General features: G+C 38.8%; 1 protein-coding gene across 1 annotated transcript in view; it reads right to left on the bottom strand.

Moving 5' to 3' along the window:
• The window catches only part of HECTD2 (HECT domain E3 ubiquitin protein ligase 2), a 73,949-nt gene that overhangs the window by 47,973 nt on the left and 5,757 nt on the right, over nucleotides 1–20,219 (bottom strand). The window contains exon 2 of the mRNA XM_025273811.3: nucleotides 6,681–6,810. Within this exon, the coding sequence (XP_025129596.3) occupies nucleotides 6,681–6,810 (130 nt within the window). The remainder of the gene's footprint in view (nucleotides 1–6,680; nucleotides 6,811–20,219) is intronic.

Raw genomic sequence — 20,219 nt, 5'->3', positions numbered from 1 at the left:
AAGGTCATATTGGATTGGGGTAGGCCCTAATCCAGTGACTGGTGCCTTTGCAAGAAGAAAGAAACCCGGGCACAGGGGAGAAGGCCATGTGAAGACAGAGGCAGAGGTTAGAGCGAGACATATACAAGTCAAGGCATATCAAGAATTGCTGACAACCGGCAGAAGGTACGAGAGAGGCATGGGATAGTTTCTTCCCCAGAACCTTCAAAATGAACCAGTGCAGCCAACACTTGGGTTTTAGACCCCTAGCCCCTAGAACCAGGAGAGAATAAATTTCTGTTGTTGTAAGCCACCGTGTTTGTGGTGCTTTGTTACAGCAGCCCTAGAAGACTAATACGTTTTCCATGAAGATGACTGAATTCAGGGCAAGACAGAGTGAGTTTCCTACTTGCTTCTCCTACCTCCTCTCTTCCTTCAAGTCCACAGTCTGAGCAAGAAGTGCCCTTCTCTCCTTGCTGGAGCCAACCCCTGAAGCCTTCTGCCCGCCTCTTCCTCGATCCTATCCTTTTACCGCTGCTCTGTTCTCTGTGCATTCTATTAGCTTGTGTTTCTACTGAAACTTTAACCTCTCCCTGCATCACATCTTTTTGCTTGATCACACTATCCTGCAAGACTCCACTGTTCTTCTTCGTTTCAGTTCAAGCTACTCTAAAGGCTGTCTACACTGCCCCTAGATCCTGTTAACCTACACCTTAACTTTTTAAACCCAAATTCTCCTTCTAACTATCCTACTGAAATGGTTCTCAGAGTCACCAACAAGCATACTGACCAACAAATCCTTAGCTCTGCCTCAGCACTCACTCATCTTGTGCTCTCTCAACAGTGGCACCACTGACTAAATCCTCCTCTTTAAATTCTCTTTTCCTTTGAATTTTCAAGTCAGGGCACAACCTGGTTCTTTGACTTCCTTCAGGGCTTATTTCCTTTTACCAACTCTCCTTTTAAACTCGCTTTTCCTTTTCTGTCTCTTTCATTAGTTATAAAAATTCATGCAGGGCAAGGCACTTACAACTCCCTGTGGCTTACGTTTCCCTACCCCTGGCCTGGGAAAATAATTCCTATCTTAGGCTGGAGGCTCAGACTGTAAAAAACCTGCTTACAGGGCAGGAGACCTGGGTTCGATCCCTGGGTCGGGAAGATCCCCTGGAGAAGGGAATGTCTACCCACTCCAGTATCCTTGCCTAGAGAATTCCAAGGACAGAAGAGCCTGGTGGGCTACCGTCCATGGGGTCACAAAGAGTCAGACATGACTGACTGATTGATACATAAGAGGCTGCTGCAGGGACTACATGTATCTGTGTATGTTCAGTGCTGAGAACTGTGTCCAACATGCAAGAGGCACTCAATAAAATTGCTGGTTGGCTCCTGTTGTTACTGCTTGAGTGCACCCACTTTCCCACCCCAAGCTGTCTCTTGTTTCACTCCATGCAATAAATACTTGCTAAGAACCCCTGATGGACAAAGGAACTGCCCTTCGGCTCTGCAGGGGTTACCAAGGTATTTATTCCCTCATGAAACATACAGTCTAGGAGATTAAAGTACACAAATGATACTACACAAGATTGAGACTAAAATAGGTAAGAAAAAAGAAACATCTATATTGTAAGAAGGCAAGAATTACAACGGTTAGGGAGAATCAGCAAGGGTTCAGTTAGAAGGTAGCACTGAAGAACAGATAGGATCTGCCAGCGAGAGAAGAGGGAAGAGTGCATTCCAAGGCAGTGGGAACAAACTGCAAAAACTCTGCAGTGAGCAGGCATGAGGTACCCAGGAGAACAGTTCCAATGTAAGTTGTATGGAGGAGAAAGGTGGGAGATCAAGTTGAAAAGCTGTCATATTATGAACATCCTTGCGTGTCAAGGTAAAAAATCTGTATTTAATTTTGGAAGCTTTAGGGAGTATTAGAGATGATGTAATTACAGTTGTGTGATTAATGTCATATGATTAATCAGACAAGAGAAACAAGTCAATCAGGAGTTTCCTCTATCTGTCAGAACAAGAGTTTTGTTGTCAGAAAATGTGGGATTGAATTGCAGTTCTGTCACTTAGCAGCATGACCATGGCCAAGTCACTTACCCTGTCTGAGCTCCAGTTTTTTTACTTATTAAATATGTGTTATAAGCAGAGATTTAAGAAGGTCTAAGGAGTCTCAGCCACCTGGTGGATCACATTACATGACCAAAGGGATTGTGAAGATCTAATTAAGATTACTAATTGTGTTGTTGTTCAGTCACTAAGTCATGTTTGACTCTGCAATCCCAAGAAGTACAGAACACCAGGCTTTCCTGTCCTTCACTATCTCCTGGAGTTTGCTCAAACTTATGTCCATTGAGTCAGTGATGCCATCCAACCATTTGATCCTCTGTTGCCCCTCAGGTGGCCAAAGAATTGGAGCTTCAGGTTCAGCAGTAGTCCTTCAATGAATATTCAGAGTTGATTTCCTTTAGGATGGACTGGTTTGATCTCCCTGCTGTCCAAGAGATACTCAAGAGTCTTTTCCAGCACCACAGTTCAAAAGCATCAATTCTTCAGTGCTCAGCCTTCTTTAGGGTCCAACTCTCACATCCATAGATGACTACTAGAAAAACCATAGCTTTGACAATACAGACCTTTGTTGACAAAGTGATGTCTCTGCTTTTAATACACTGTCTAGGTTTGTCATAGCATTTCTTCCAAAGAGCAAGTGTCTTTTAATTTCACGGCTGCAACCACCAACTGCAGTGATTTTTGGAGCCCAAGAAAATAAAATCTGTCACTGTTTCCACCTTTTCCCCTTCTATTTGCCATGAGGTGATGGGACCAGATGCCATGATCTTAGTGTTTAGAATGTTGAATTTTAAGCCAGGTTTTTCACTCTCCTCTTTCACTTTCATCAAGAGGCTCTTTAGTTTTTCTTCACTCTCTGCCATTAAAATGGTATCATCTGCATATGTGATGTTGTTGATATTTCTCCTGACAATCTTGATTCCAGCTTGTGATTAATCCAGCCTGGCATTTCACATGATGCACTCTGCATATAAGTTAAATTATCAGGGTGACCATATACAGCCTTGATGTACTCCTTTCCCAATTTAGAACCAGTCCATTGTTTCATGTCTGGTTCTAACTGTTGCTTCTTGTCTTGCATACAGGTTTCTCAGGAAACAGGTAAGGTGGTTCGGTATTCCTATCTCTTTGAGACTTTTCCAGTTTGTTGTGATCCACACAGTCAAAGGTTTAGTGTAGTCAATGAAACAGGATTACATGATTTTTTTGAATTCCCTTGCTTTTTTCTATGATCCAACAGATGTTGGCAATTTGATCTCTGGTTCTTCTGTCTTTTCTTAATCTAGGGAGATTCATCCAGGAAGGCAAAACCTTATAACATGAGACCTTTACAAGCAGAGGGTTTTCTCCCACTGGTTGCAGAAGACAAAGTCAGAGACACTGAAAGCATGAACAGGATTTGACTCAAGGGATCCTCCTGCCAGCCCTGAAAAAGAAGGCTGGGAGACAGGCAGTGAGCCCATAAGCAGCCTCTGGGAGCTGAGGGCAGCCCTGGGTGACAGTCAGCAAGGAGATGGGACCTCAGTCTTATAACTGCAAATAAGTTCTGCCAGCAACCTGAGTATTCCTGCCCAGAATCCAACCCAGCCTCCACGTTGAGAGGCTGTGAGTAGAAAACTCAGCCACACTCACCAAGATCTGACTTAAAAGAGCTGTGAGCTAATACGTGCTGGTGTTTTAAAGTCATTGTTATTGTGGTTTAGTTGCTAAGTCATGTCGAACTCTTTTGCGACCCGATGGACTGGACTGTAGCCCACCAGGCTCCTCTGTCCATGGGATTTCCCTGGCAAAAATCCTGGAGTGGGTTGCCACTTTCTTCTCCAGGGCATCTTTCTGACCCAGGGATTGAATTTGTGTCTCCTGCATTGGCAGGCAGACTCTTTACCGTTGAGTCACCAAGGAAGTACCCTTCTGAGTCATTAGGTTTGTGATAATTTGTTAAGCAGCAACAGAAAACTACATCGTAGCAATTCTAGTATATATTTTATGTGATTGCTATGATGCTCAAAAAAAGTTTTCCCTAAATCATAAATATTACTCAAATAAGTTAGTTACTATCTAGCTAAGGTCTAAAATAGAAATCATCTCTTTCAATTTCTCTCCCCCATCGAATAGGCTCATTTTCTTTATTTCTGTAATTTTATCTATAATGGAATCACAATTATAAGTTTGTTTTGTTGTGGGACTGTGACATATGAGCACTGGTGCCTCCTTAGAGTAAGACTGAGGTGATGAAATGTTTGTGTGTATATATATATATATAAATAAAAGAAGAAAGCAGTTATCAGGGACAAAGGTTGATAAATGAGATAATAGAAATACTAACTGGTAAGAGTGCAGAATAGGTCTAGCAATCCCTTGGAGTGTCAACAGAAAATATATGCAAGAATAATTTATGCCATGTGCAGCTTATCAGTTCAGTTTAGTCCAGTCGCTCGGTTGCGTCTGACTCTTTGTGACCCCATGAACTGCAGCTTATGGGCACAGGCAATTTACCAGAACAAAGTCCTTAAACATTTTGAGGTTTGTTTTGTTTTGTTCAGGTGTGAGGGACATTTAAACCTTTGCTGATTTGTTTCGTTACAGGGTAAGGGGCACTTAAAATTGTGCAAGTAATGTATGATTCCTGTGATAAAACAATATAGGGTTATATAAAGAAACAGAACATATTAGCCACATCCACCCAATCCTACTTTTCTGAGGAAACCACAGACAGGTTGGTGGTCGTCCTTCCACATCTCTGTATCTGCTCAAAGAAGCCTAAAAGGTTTACCCACACTTAAGAAAACTGGAGTCATAGTCTACCTACTAATGTGTAACGTGCATTTTTCATTTGACAATGTATTGCATTTCTCCTAGAAAATTTATATACATGACATATTTCTCTTAATAGATGCATGGTATTTATAATATGGTTTACCACAATTTAGTCAACCAGTTTATTCAGATAGCTTTCAAATTATCTCTATTGTAAACATTCTTTCCATATGTCTTTCAACATATATTATTTCCTTAGAATAAATTCCTAGAAATGGAATACTGAGTCAGTAAGTATATGAATATTTTAAAATTTGAATATATGTCAAATAATTTGCTCTCCAGAAAAGCTGTATCAATTTCCAAGCCCTCTACTCAATAAAAGTGCCAATTTTCACACTCCACAGACAAGACCACAGATACACATGCCTTTTTCTCTGCTACTAGGTAGGGAAATGTTAACTCCTTGTTTTAGTCTCTACTTCTTTATACTAGTGAGACTGAGCCTCCTTTCACATGTGTATTAATTGTTCATATTTCCTTTTTGGATTGGTCTGTTCATACGCTTTGCCTTTTTTTCCCCCTCCAGGAATGTTCATTTTACTGATCTATTAATGATCTCTATGATACAAGAATTTATTTTTCACTGACTACATTTTACTTTGTTTATGATCTTATAAAATTTCTTCAGAAGTTTTAAATTTTCTTATCCCGCAAACATTGATTTTTTTTGTTTGTTTTATGGCTGTTGGCATTGTCATCGTGCCAAAAATTTATTATAAAAACATCCTGTGCTTTCTTCTAGTACTTTTGTAGTTTTAAAAAATCTAAAGTTACTATTTTCCAAAAGTTGGAAAGTTTCCATAATTCTATTTTTTAAAGTAATTTAACATCCTGTGTATACAATGTTTTTCTGATCCATTTCCATCTATTTGACTATCTTGGTAGTATCACTAGTGCAGCTTTATGTTACGACAAACGAATGGGATCCTTCGTTACTTTTTCTTATACTCTCTTCTTTATTCATATAGGTCAAATAGAGCATGCATCATTTTCTTAAGTTTTCTCCCAAAAAACTGTTGAAAAATTCATCAAATGTTAGAGAACAAATTGGTGTAGCTGATATCTCTACGATATTTAAGATTTTCCATTAAAATCATCTTTTAGTCTTTTGATCAAATTTTACAGGCTTTTTACTTTGTATAGGTTTTGCTTTCTCTTTGGTTTATTTATAAATATTTCATATATTTTCCATCAAGTCTTCTAATTGATTACTGCTCAAATAAAGGAAATCTATTTAATTTTTATATATTTTTATTGTGTCAGGCTCCCTAACCAAACTTTCTTATTCATGAATTTTGTATGTCATTCTCTTATTCTAGGTAACAATTACCTAAATATAATGATTTTGGTCCTTTCTGTAAATATTTATAGAGCTTTTTTTTTATTGTATTGACTAACCAGACGTAGCAGAATAATTAAAATCTACTTAAAAAAATTTTTTTTTAATTTTATGTTGGAGCATAGCCAGTTAACAATACTGTGATAATTTCAGGTGGACATGAAAGGGACTCAGCCATACATACACATGTATCTATTCTTCCCTCAAGTCCCCTCCCATCCAGGCTGCCACATAACACTGAGCGGAGTTCTCTGTGCTATAAGTATGTCCATAGTGGTTACCTATTTTAAATAGTAGCAGTGTGTATATGTTCATTCCAAACTACCTCTCTCTCCTTCATTCTTCCCCCCGGCAACCATAAGTTAAAATCTACTTTTTTAATATTTCATTAATATACTTTCAGCCAAGATATATAGACTGTGTATACTTTTAATAATTGTAATTACATTTATTTTAAAATTTTTAAATCTTTTACCATTCTTGATGTTAGGGAAAACAAGATGTGTAGGTGAACTTCTGTTTTCAGCGGCTTCTTTCTTTTGGTTAACAGTTGAAATAACACTGCTGAAAGTAGAAATCTGGCCTTTGAATCCTCTGTCCAAACCCTAAAAATAGAAAAGTTAACACTGCAGCATAATTCCTACTAGGTATATTTAATTTTACTGTAAAAATCATAACCATTTATAATAGAGATTTTAGTTTGATAACAAATGCATGATAGATAAAACATGTATATAATATTGACTTACCTTTTCTAGGACCAAATTGTTTTAAGTATAAAATGAAAGTAGTCATACCATCTGATGGCTTGTAAGTTGACAGAGTTTGGAAGTGAGGATAACAGTGCCTTTTTCACAGAGTTATTGTGAGGTTTACCTAAGATAATATGTGTAAAGCAAAGAGTTTTCTTGTCTTATGATGCAACTTTAAAAGCTCAGGTAAAAAGATAAACCCTTTAGAGTTCATTTCTCTCTAAATATATGATTACAGTCTTTTGGACTATGTGCTAGAGGGAGAGGGTGGGATGATTTGGGAGAATGGCATTGAAACATGTATAATATCATATAAAAAATGAATCGCCAATCCAGGTTCAATGCAGGATACAGGAAGCTTGGGGCTGGTGCACTGGGATGACCCAGAGGGATGGTACGGGGAGGGAGGTGGGAGGGGGGTTCAGGATGGGGAGCACGTGTACACCCGTGGTGGATTTCATGTTCATGTATAGCAAAACCAATACAATATTGTAAAGTTATTAACCTCCAATTAAAATAAATAAATTTAATTTAAAAAATAAATATGTGATTAGACTTTCAGTATAAGGGGATTTAAAAAAAAATTAAAAGCAACTTAAGTGCAAATAACGAGCAATCTGCCTATAGCATAGAATCTATCCATTAAAGTACCTTCCACAAAATAATGCCTATAAAATTCATAATATATAATCAATGTGCACTTTAATTGAAACATGTATAATATCATATATGAAACGAGTCGCCAGTCCAGGTTCGATGCACGATACTGGATGCTTGGGGCTGGTGCACTGGGACGATCCAGAGGGATGGTACAGGGAGGGAGGAGGGTTCAGGACGGGGAACACATGTATAAAGTTAAAAAATAAATAAATAAATAAATAAAACCACATTACCAGGTCAATACTCAGTTATAAAGCTAGCTCAGGGCTTATTCTCAGTTCTCAGCTCTTTACAACTTAAACTATATTCCAGTTTCCAAATTCTTAATCAAACATAGTAGTTAAATTCTTCCCTAACATTCACTTTTTTACACTAAATATATGTAATTTCTTTGCCTTCAGAGGAGAGTTTCTTTTTCATTTTCTTCTACATTTACCAGGCTGATTTTCACTTACCTTTTCAGAATTAGCTCAGGTGCCATGTAGCAAAAATATACACTCACCAAATATTTACTTTCCCACATCACCCACTCTCTTACAGCTAAATGAAACTATCTGATTAATTCTAACAGGCTACAGGTGGAGAGATGTTGGCCGTCGGTGGCCCAGAAAGTGCTAATGCACGTAAGGCTGGTGGTAAAAGCACCAGCTCCTTTTTCTCCTCTCACTGTGACGCTCACAGAGGCTCCGAGCCGAGATGTGCGAGCATCCATGGCTCAGGTCCCCAGTCGCTACGTGGGGCAGAGGCACCGGTGGCCAACAGCGGCTCATACAATCAACAGTAAGTGCACCTTTACAATTTCCAAACACTGAAATTTGGGACAACTTGGTAAATGCAGTCTGACCCATTGTCATAACTTCTCTGCAAAGCATTTTCTGGTGGCCACCATTTCCACAAAAATCCATCACTCTTATTTATGCTTGGGATTTACTTAACTTATTCCACTGGAATTATAATTGTTTATATACTGGTCCTTCATGTTGGACTTGAAATTTCTTATTCATCACAGAGCTTGACATCCGGTGAACCCTGTGCACAGATCTTACACTTCAGAGTAAATTTATTTTTCTTTTAAAGACATTAGTATAGAAAATAACCCAGAAAAAAATCACATACACAGAATTTAAAAGTTTCTAGACTTGAGACTTTTTAGAAATTAGCTATCTGACCCCTTTATTTCACAGATGAGGAAAACAGTATTGAGATTCACTTAATGTCATTCAGCTAACAAGCAACAGAAATGTGATGGGCACTAAATGAGAACTTAAAGAATGCTTCCATAAGGAAAGTACATGTATGCAATTCTGTGTATGCAACATCTTTGGCTGCTCACAGAATATGTTTTTTTTTTTTTTTTGGTTGTTGTTTGTTAGCTTGTTTGCTTTTTGGCTAGATTTAGGCTCAGTGAAGTGTGAATCAGTATTTCTGTTAGGATTAGCCTACATGATCCAGCCTACAAAAGTTAAACAACTGAAATAAAGTCTTCTTCTAACGGATGCCTGAAGTTTCAGAATCACAGACAGTATCAACAAGGGTATTGTACAGAGCCTATGACACACTGGATGTCCCATAAATGATACTCTTGTGACAATAACACTTAAAACAAGTCATGTATTGAGTGCTTGGTAGAAGGAAACGGCAACCCACTCCAGTCTTCTTGCCTGGAGAATCCCAGGGACAGAGGAGCCTGGTAGGCTGCCGTCTGTGGGGTTGCACAGAGTCGGATGCGACTTAGCAGCAGCAGCATATGCATACTACTAATTGTAATAGGTGCTTTAATACAACATTTCTAAGAGTTATATATTTACACCCCACTTTACAAATGAGGAAACTCAAGTACCACACCAAAGTTCACAGAGCTGGAAAGTGGGAATTCAATGAATGACCTTGAATGACCTGAATGACCTTGCTCACTACAAGTAGCTATCACTTATTAAGAGCTGAGCATGAGACAGCGTGCTCCATATATCAGCCTGTTTTCACAACCCTTGCGGCTGATATTCTTTTCTATACTTTTATAGATATATGCCGAATGAAATTTAACGCCTTTGGGAGCAACTCACTTAACCAAAGGAAATCAATGTAAGTGGAAAAACTAACTGTATTTTAGGGAACCCTCTGATATCCTAGCAATCTGAGAAAGGCTCAGTATTTTATTTTCCTCCTCTTTCCTCTACCCCTTCTTAATAATAACAGATTCCAGAGAACATTGCTTGATTCACTAGTGGAATCTTCAAATAATAATTTAAAAACCCACAAGTAACTGACTGAATCAACAAAACCATTTAACAACTATCAGTTCTAATCTCTAACAGATTTATAATATAGATTCCCAAGGAGGAGAGACAAAATTGGAGAAAAAGATTAATAAGAGAGTGATACACAATACTTTTCTATAAAAGTCTTAGTAAATTACATACTTTGCATAACTTTGGTAAATTAAAACATTATGCTCAAGTTCATAGAACTGATTAGAAAAATAAAATAACCCATACATTTGAAAAAGTATTATCATTCCTTGCTATAAATATTATGATACTTACATAAGAAATATATTAACTTCTGAGGCCAAGTTTGTTTATTTGTATGTTTTGTCCTATCAAAACATCTTAAATAATAATGGGAATGAATGTCAAATTTGATATACATATATTTCATTTATGCATGAGAGTTGATAAAAGTAACCAATCTATAAAATGAGGTCAATGAATGGCCCCTTGGAACTTTGTAATGTTGTTGTTTAATCACTAAGTCATGTCCAACTCGTTGTAAACCCATGGACTGTAGCCCACCAGGCTCCTCTGTCCATGGGATTTTTCAGGCAAGAATACTGAGTGTGTTGCCATTTCCTTCTCCAGAGGATCTTCCTGACCCATGGATCGAACTTACATCTCCTGAATTGGCAGGTGGGTTCTTTACCACTGACCTACAAGGGAAGCCCAGAACTTTGTTAACTTAGCTGTAAATATTTACAATAAATTAATATACCAAAGGTTTTTTCACTGATAACTGTCACTGATGTTATCTAAGATTGAGCAACTTAGAGGATTTAAAGAGCAGTGTAGTTGCGGTACAGAATCAGAAAGGGAGAATGGTCTAGTGAGGTGAGATTGGAAAGATAGGCAGGGACAATACTATGAAGCCTTCAGGACAGGGAGTATAGATTCTGTCCTGGAAGGGAATAGGGAACAGTCATGGAGGACTTGTAAAAAAGGCGTGACATCATTATATCTGTATCTTAGGAAAATCACTGTCAGTAGGTGTAGGGAATAGACTGAAGGGGAGCAATACCAGAAAGATACATCAAGTCTACTTACTGGGAGAAATAAGTCTAAACTGAGAAAGGAGTTAAAGGAAATGAAGAAGAATGACAGCCTGGGCCAAGGTATGGCAAAATAGCAAGAGTTATTTCAGGTCATAATGAGAATCAGAGAACCCTTCAATAAATTATAAAATAAATGAAATGAACAATGTAAACTGCTTTATTTCAAATTTCAGGAAAAATATTTTGACACCTCACCATAAAGAAGAGGGCATATGATTCAAGACTATTGACTATGCCAAAGCCTTTGACTGTGTGGATCTCAACAACTGTGGAAAATTCTTAGAGATGGGAATACCAGACCACCTGACCTGCCTCCTGAGAAATCTGTATGCAGGTCAAGAAGCAACAATTAGAACTGGACATGGAACAACAGACTGGCTCCAAATTGGGAACAGAGTATGTCAAGGCTGTATATTGTCACCCTGCTTATTTAACTTATATGTAGAGTACATCATGAGAAACACTGGGCTGGATAAAGCATAAGCTGGAATTAAGATTGCTGGGAGAAATATCAATAACCTCAGATATGCAGATGACACCACACCTGTGGCAGAAAGCGAAGAACTAAAGAGCCTCTTGATGATAGTTAAAAAGGAGAGTGAAAAAGTTGGCTTAAAACTCAACATTCAGAAAACTAAGATCATGGCATCTGGTCTCATCACTTCATGGCAAGTAGATGTGGAAACAATGGAAACAGTGGCAGACTTTATTTTGGGGGCTCCAAAATCACTGTAGATGGTGACTGCAGCCCTGAAATTAAAAGATGCTTACTCCTTGGAAGAAAAGTTATGACCAAACTACACAGCATATTAAAAAGCAGAGACACTACTTCACCAACAAAGGTCTAGTAAAAGCTATGGTTTTTCCAGTAGTCATGTATGGATGTAAGAGTTGGACTATAAAGAAAGCTGAGCACCAAAGAATTGATGCTTTTGAACTGTGGTGTTGGAGAAGACTCTTGGGAGTCCCTTGGACTGCAAGGAGATCCAGCCAGTCCATCCTAAAGGAAATCAATCCTGAATATTCATTGGAAGGACTGATGCTGAAGCTGAAACTCCCAATACTTAGGCCACCTGATGGGAAGAACTGACTCACTGGCAAAGACCCTGATGCTGGGAAAGATTGAAGGCGGGAGGAGAAGAGGATGACAAAGGATGAGATGGTTGGATGGTATCACCAACTCAATGGACATGAGTTTGAGTAAACTCTGGGAGTTGTTGATGGACAGGGAGGCCTGGCGTGCTGCAGTCCATGGGGTTGCAAAGAGTCGAACACAACTGAGTGACTGAACTGAACTGAAGAAAATTCTACACTGGGTTATATAAACGTATTTGTGGAATAACTAGAAAAGGAACCAATGGTCACTAGGCAAAAGTATGCGTCTCATGCCAAAATACTGTAATTTTTCTAGCTGACAGGGTTATCATTATGCTACGGTCAGGTAGCAACTGCTATGCAAAACTAATATAAGGGCAAAACCATGGAAACACTGGCAAATAGGACATGAGCTTACAAAGAACATGAAGAATGAATGACCAAAAAAGATAAGAGATCTAAGAGAAGATCATGTGTTAAAAATGAAGGAAGGATCATCAAGGAAAAAGCGGTCAGCAATGCTGAATAATGAACAGTGGCTAGGTCTAAAGTGTGCCTACTAGCATATGCAGCTGTGAAATCTTGGGGACAAAGGAGACAACAGATTCCGGGGAGAAACTGCCACTCCTGGTGGCAGAAACTGTATGAAATAGATTGGCAAATGAAAGGGAAGTCAGGAGGGGAAAGCACTGAGTAGGATTTGCTCTGTCCAGAAGCTTTATGGAAGGGTACAGAGTGGCTGGAAGGGTACAAAGATGTGAGGGGAGATACACTGAGCATGTTATCATGGCTGTCAAATCCAGGGGTCACGACTATCTACCCAGAGCATTAATGCTATTCTTTGTGCAGCAAAGGCCACAGATTGGAGCAGAGACAGGCACTCAACCAAAAGGCAGCCATCTGTCGATTAGGTGGCCACACATTAGGTGGCCTGGCATACAAGACACTGATGCTTCCTAATATGTCAATCAGAGAAGGTCTTTCCAGATTTCAGATGGAGGAATATGGAAAAGAGCAAGCAGCCAAGAATGAGAGAATAGCAGGCGCACAGAGAGCAGCTGGTCTCTGTTCCTGCCTGCTTTCTGGTTCTATCTATGTATGTTATTTCCATAAATCCCCCTTTTCCAAAAGGAGGCATATATGGCCTGATTTTCTGTTCCTTGTGATCAAAAGAGCTTAACATGAGAAAAAAAATCCTTGGTCTAATAAGTCTCTTGCTTATAAGATGACTGTGCCCTTGATACTTCACACTTGAGATGACAGGAAATAAATCATGGACAATTTCACAGGTTGACAGTGTACTACAGATAAATAAGAACAAACTCTCAAAACAGCAGTTGCCCCACACTGGCTTGCACAAGAGAAACCTTCCCATAGCCTAATACTTCCATGAGAAAGCAGGGTCACATGTTGTATGATGGTAAACTATTAAAAACTAGAGAATCAAGATGCTAGTGAGTGTTAATAGGACATGAGTAAATTAAAGGTTAGGGAACATTACAAGTCTTCTAAGAATTGGATCTTCCACCATTACTACATCTAGTTCCCCAAGGAGTTTTGTCTATGAGCAACTGTTGTCTATGAGTCCTAAGTAAGTACCACACTAGAGATGACATCCTGGAATGTGGCCAGCCTGCAAACAGTGGGCTGCATGTGTAGAAGAATAGATAGTAGCAGGATACCCAACCAGCTGTTACAGAGGAAGAAGTACAAATAGGGAACACAGGGGGAAAGAGACGCTGAGAATTCATTGAGGAGAAAAACTCAAAATACACCTAGCATAATAAATAAGACTTGACTCTCTCTCTAGGTAGAGGCTGACCATAAGTTTAACAAACAGCTGAAAAATTTTATGTGGTAATTGCAAAACTAATCAAAGATCATACTTCTTTCAAGTAGCTAACATAGACCTCAATGGTGTTTTTGACTATATAATCACACAGATTATATGTAAGATTATAATAGTTTCAAGAAATTAAATATAATTTTAAAAAATTAAATTAAATGGAATACCTGTTTTCCCCTGTTAATCTATAATTAAATACTGTTGACCTTATTTTTAAATTTTAATACATGAGCTCCTACTTTCAACATTTACTGAGGAACAGACTACATCTGCTCGGAGAAGGCAATGGCACCCCACTCCGGTACTCTTGCCTGGAGAATCCCATGGACGGAGGAGCCTGGTGGTCTACAGTCCATGGGGTGCTAGGAGTTGGACACGACTGAGCGACTTCACTTTCACTTTTCACTCTCATGCATTGGAGAAGGCAATGGCAACCCACTCCAGTGTTCTTGCCTGGAGAATCCCAGGGACAGAGGAGCCTGTTGGGCTGCTGTCTCTGGGGTTGCACAGAGTCGGACATGACTGATGCGACTTAGCAGCAGCAGACTACATCTGAGTTAAATTTCTGATTTATCATATTTTCTATTAGATGTCAATAAGAAGGATACTCATAGCTTTTATATTTTTATATTGAATACCAAGTTCTTTTTATATTCAAAATTCTGATAAAATTTACTTTGGTCATCTACTATTCCACCAAAAGCGGCCTTAGAAAATAAAACATTTTCATTCACATTCTAAACCAATCTTTTTTTTTGGTCACATTGCACAGCATGTGGGATCATAGTTTCCTGATGATGGATTGAACCTGTACTCCTGTGGTGGAAGTGGCTGAGTCCTGACCACTGGGTATTTCCTAAACCAATCTTTGATAAAAGAATAACTGCTGGCTCTGTTCCATCATGAGGAGAAGGCAATGGCACCCCACTCCAGTGTTCCTGCCTGGAGAATCCCAGGGACGGCAGAGCCTGGTGGGCTTCCGTCTATGGGGTCGCACAGAGTTGGACACGACTGAAGCGACTTAGCAGTAGCAGCAGCTGTTCCATCGTGAAACACTTTTTAAAACCAAAATATCTCACTATATTTCTCACTATATATATCTCTCACTATATATCTTTGAGGTGAAATATTTTAAACTGTATACACAATTCATTATTTTGTAGTGTTTACAAAATTCATTATTCCTAACATTCATTGACCATTTATGCTAGAGCCTTTGACTGTGTGGATCACAACAGTGGAAAATTCTTAGAGATGGGAATACCAGACCACCGTACCTGCCTCCTGAGAAACATATATGTAGGTCAAGAAGCAACAGTTAAAACCAGACATGGAACAACTGACTGGCTCAAAACTGGGAAAGCAGCACGCCAAGGCTGCATATTGTCTCCCTGCTTATTTAACTTCTATGCAGAGTACATCATGCGAAATGCGGGGTTGGATGGATCACAGACTGGAATCAAGACTGCCAGGAGAAATATCAGCAACATCACATATGCAGATGATACCACTCTAATGGCAGAAAATGAAGAGGAACTAAAGAGCCTCTTGATGGGGGTGAAAGAGGACAGTGAAAAACCTGGCTTGAAACTCAACATTAAAAAACTAAGATCATGGCATCCAGTGCCATCACTTCACAGCATATAAATGGGGAAAAAGCAGAAGTAGCGGCAGATTTTATTTTCTTGGGTTCCAAAATCACTGCAGACAGTGATTGCAGCTATGAAATTAAAAGATGCTTGCTCCTTGGAAGAAAAGCTATGAGAAACCTAGACAGCATATTCAAAGAGACATCCCTTTACCGACAAAGGTCCATATAGTCAAAGCTAAGGTTTTTCCAGTAGTCATATAAGGATGTGAGAGCTGGACCATAAAGAAGGCTGAGCGCTAAAGAATTGATCCTTTTGAATTGTGGTGCTGGAGGAAACTCTTGAGAGTCACTTGGACAGAAAGGAGATCAAACCAGTCAATCCTAAAGGAAATCAACCCTGAATATTCATTGGAAGGGCTGATGCTGAAGCTTAAGCTCCAATTCTTCGGCCACCTGAGGTAAAGAGCTGACTCACTGGAAAAGACCCCGAAGCTGGGAAAGATTGAGGGCAGGAGGAGAAGAGGGGGACAGAAGATGAGATGGTTAGATAGTATCACCAACTCAATGGACATGAACTTGAGCACACTCTTGGAGATGGCAGAGGACAGAGGAGCCTGGTATGCTGCAGTTTATGTTGTCACCAAGAGTTGGACATGACTTAGCGACTGAAAAGCAAACATATTTTAAACTACCAACTTCGCAAACAGCTGGAAATGTTAGCATTTTATACCATATCAAGTGAAAATTAATGCTGTTATTCTAGCTATTATATAGGTCAGGTTGGCAGAAGTTTTATTTACTATAGAGACAACACACACAATTGCACACGTAGATGGATTCTACATAGAGCCGTCTGGTTTGGCTGGTGATTCAAAGTTGTCATACAGGATCCAGTCACCAGCATATGTTAAATTATGTTCAGTAGCTTTTATTTGAGAAGCTGCTGCTACTCCTGCTAAGTCGCTTCAGTTGTGTCCAACTCTGTGCGACCCCATAGACGGCAGCCCACCAGGCTCCCCCATCCCTGGGATTCTCCAGGCAAGAACACTGGAGTGGGTTGCCATTTCCTTCTCCAATGCATGAAAGTAAAAAGTGAAAGTGAAGTTGCTCAGTCATGTCCGACTCCCAGCGACCCCATGGACTGCAGCCTACCAGGCTCCTCTGTCCATGGGATTTTCCAGGCAAGAGTACTGGAGTGGGGTGCCATTGCCTTCTCCATATTTGAGAAGAGATGTACATATTTCAGAAAGTGCTTCATGCAATAAATAAACGGGTATTCTAAAATGTCCAAGAACACTTGGCTAGCTGGGAAATTCACTTATGTGGAATACCTGTCATCGGTAATACAGAACAAAAAGCATTAATAGTAATTATACAAAGGAAATTCTAGATAGATTAGCATGGTGGTTTTCAAACTTTCTGGTTTCAGGACCTCTTTACATTCTTAAAAATTATTATATGTATGTACTCATTCCTGTTTAAATACCACTAAATCCACTTACGGTCAACAACTATTTTCCCAACAAACAAAAATCAGTGAGAAGAGTGACATGGTTTACATTTTGCAAAACGATTTTTCTATTTGTTTCTGCATTCAATTTGTTGCAATATCATCTGTCACATAGAAAACTACACGGTACACTAGAGAGAAGGAGTGAGAACAAGACAACACAAATAACATCCTACTACCATTGCAAACGTAGTGCTGACCTCATGGACATCTTAAAGGATACTGAGGATCACATGCTGAGGACTGCTATCGTAGGAATAAAGTAATCAGCACTAAGAATGAGTCTAGGAAATCTTGGGAGAACAAGAAGACAATGTTTAAATCTGCTCTAATACAAGCATTTGCCACATGTGGCTGTTGAGAACTTGAAATGTTCTAGTAAGTGTAAAATACACAGTTTTCAAAGACTTAGTATGAAAAAGAGGTTAAATACCTCAGTAAGTGTTCATACTGATTAAATATTGAAATGGTTAAGTTTCTGGATATACTGGATTAAAAAATATGCAATTAAACTTTATTTTACCTCTTATTATCTTTAATTAGCTATTAGAAAAATTAAAATTACAGATGTGGTTCACATTTTATTTCTCCTGGACAGAGCTGATATAAATGAAAATATACTTTCCTAAACTAGATCCAATCTAACATACAATCTTAGGACACAGGTCAGAATTATTATTTTGATCCATCATTTCTCTGCATTGTTCTGGAGAAAAAGATCTGATGTAGCAAATGTAAACATGGTATAATATGTAGATGAAGAATCAAAGATATCTGAAGGAATAAAATCTGAGTTTCTTGCTTTGGTCATTTCAGGTATGTATACAGAGACAATGGCAATTTCTACACTTTCAGCCGCACCTCGATGAAATTTATTTTTCAAACCCAAAGGTAAATAGCTTGGCAACATATTGTGTGCGCCAAGTCAGTTCAGTAGCGTCTGACTGTTTGAGACCCTATGGCCTATAGCCTGCCCGGCTCCTCTTTCCATGGGATTCTCTAGCCAAGAATACTCGAGTGGGTTGCCATGCCCTCCTCCAGGGGATCTTTCTGACCCAGGGATTGAACCCTCGTCTCTTATGTCTCCTGCATTGGCGCCACCTGGGAAGCCTGGCAATACATTCAGTACTCCTAATATAAAGCAGGGATCCTTCAGTCTTATGAGTACACGGAATACCTATGATACACAGAAAAAACCTACAAAAGACTGAATGGCTTCCTGAGATACTGAGCAAAGGTTTCTGCATCAGAAGACCGGTGAACAAAGTACATTTATATGTTTTAAGTTAAAACAGAGTCACCAGGGAAGCCCTTAAACATTGACTATACTTTGCTTTACTAACTTTTAAAATAAACTGACCTAAAGTGCCTGTTAGGGCCACACTAGATGAGAGGCCTCAACCGTATTTAGGGTCTAACAAAGGAGACTATTTTAGCCCCTGTTTCCAGGTAAAAAGATTTTGCTTTTCTTTTTTGTATGTTTTTTCACAGTTCCCTATTAGGATGCTGTGTTATAAAATCAGTGCTCTACCTCCTTCTATTAAGCTGTGAAAAGTTGGCTCCTTTCAAGATGTGAACCTTCCTCCCCCCAAATAAAAGGCACCAACCCAAGTTGAACTGTTTTCTTTAAGTGATATAAACCACAACTTTCAAGGGAGACTAGGAAGGACGGGGATTCTGAAACAAAAGTTTAACACCAAAAAAAATCACAATGCAATTGATCTTATAGATAACTGAAAATTAACCCTACTTGATACAAATAAATGTTAGTCTTGAAGCTCAGAAATGTCAGTGTTTGCTTATCAGGAAGGCAATGTGTCTTGGGAGATGTTATTATTATACAACATAGGGAAAAAAAGCAATTATACCAACAGATTACCCTTATACAGCAAAATGCTACTTTTAACTGCGTGATTTGATGAACTCACAATTCTCAATTTATTGTTCTTTAAAAAAAAAAAGGATCAAAACCAAGTTAATTTGAAACAAAAGTTTTCTTTAATGACTAGATTCAAACTTCAGACTGATTTTTCAATTAAGCTGAATTAGTAAAATTTCAATAATTTCTATTTTTAAAAGGCACATTCATATATTATAATTATTCCCCTCAAAATGTTTCTTGACTGCTTACTAAACTATTAGCAAGTTATAAATATCAACTTAGCAACAACTAGTTATTCATATAAGGCTTAGCAGACTAACATTTTTAAAGTGCAAGAAGGTATCCTCATAATAAATGTAGAAAAACACAAAATTTCCAGAGGTTTCTCAGCTCCACCCACTTCCTTATTCATATTCTGTTGATCTTTCTGTCTCTCTCTTCCTCAATTCAAGTAAACATAAGCAAATTAATTTCCAAACAATATGCCAAAATAAGCTGCTACTCTGGGACACCAGTAGTACCCCTTTCTGAAGCCATTACTTTTCCCTTTCAAAAAAATTCTTCTGAACCCAGGAATACCCCAGCCCTGAAGACTTCAGAGAGCACAGGATACCTTTTAATTCAGAAGGCATGTATGTGAGCATGTGTGTGGAGTGCAGGAAGAGGAGGGAGGTACATTGGTAATATCTACAGAGTGATACAGGTAATATCTACAGAAAAGGTTGTAAAGGGAAGTACCATAGCCACAGGATAGATTAGAAAGGGAGCTACAAATAGCAAGGCAGTATCATATTGGACAGGCTTCCCTTGTGGCTCAGTGGTAAAGAATCTGCCTGCCAATGCAAAAGACTCAGGTTCGATCCCTGGGTCAGGAAGATCCCCTGGAAAAGGAAATGGCAACCCCCTCCAGTATTCTCACCTGGGAAATCCCATGGACAGAGGAGCCTGGAGGGCTATAGTCCAAAGGGTTGCAGAAGGGCTGGACACAGCCTAACTAAATAACATCATACTGGACACTTTGGGAAGTTCTCTGGTTCATAACTTACAATGACCATTTTTCTTCAGTTGTTAAATACAGTCAAATTATTTGTGTCCTAACACCCTGAACTAATTATGAAAGGGAGGATAAGCAGGCAACTACAATATGGCTTCAAAGTTAAAAAAAAAAAAAAAAAGTGGACAAATGACTTTAAAAGTCACTCAAAATTAAACACATTCTGGCTACGTGTTTATATAGCTACAGCCCTTCCTTTCTGTGTCTTAAGACTCTCTGATCACTTCTTTAATGAGACTGCTTTATTTTACATAGAATTTAATGATACATTAATACCATAATGAAAACTGATATTCTCA

This window comes from Bubalus bubalis, chromosome 23 (assembly GCF_019923935.1).
Source record: "Bubalus bubalis isolate 160015118507 breed Murrah chromosome 23, NDDB_SH_1, whole genome shotgun sequence".
Classification (NCBI taxonomy): domain Eukaryota; kingdom Metazoa; phylum Chordata; class Mammalia; order Artiodactyla; family Bovidae; genus Bubalus; species Bubalus bubalis.
Note: the sequence above shows the minus strand (reverse complement) of the source record. Positions and strands in the feature narration are given on the sequence as shown.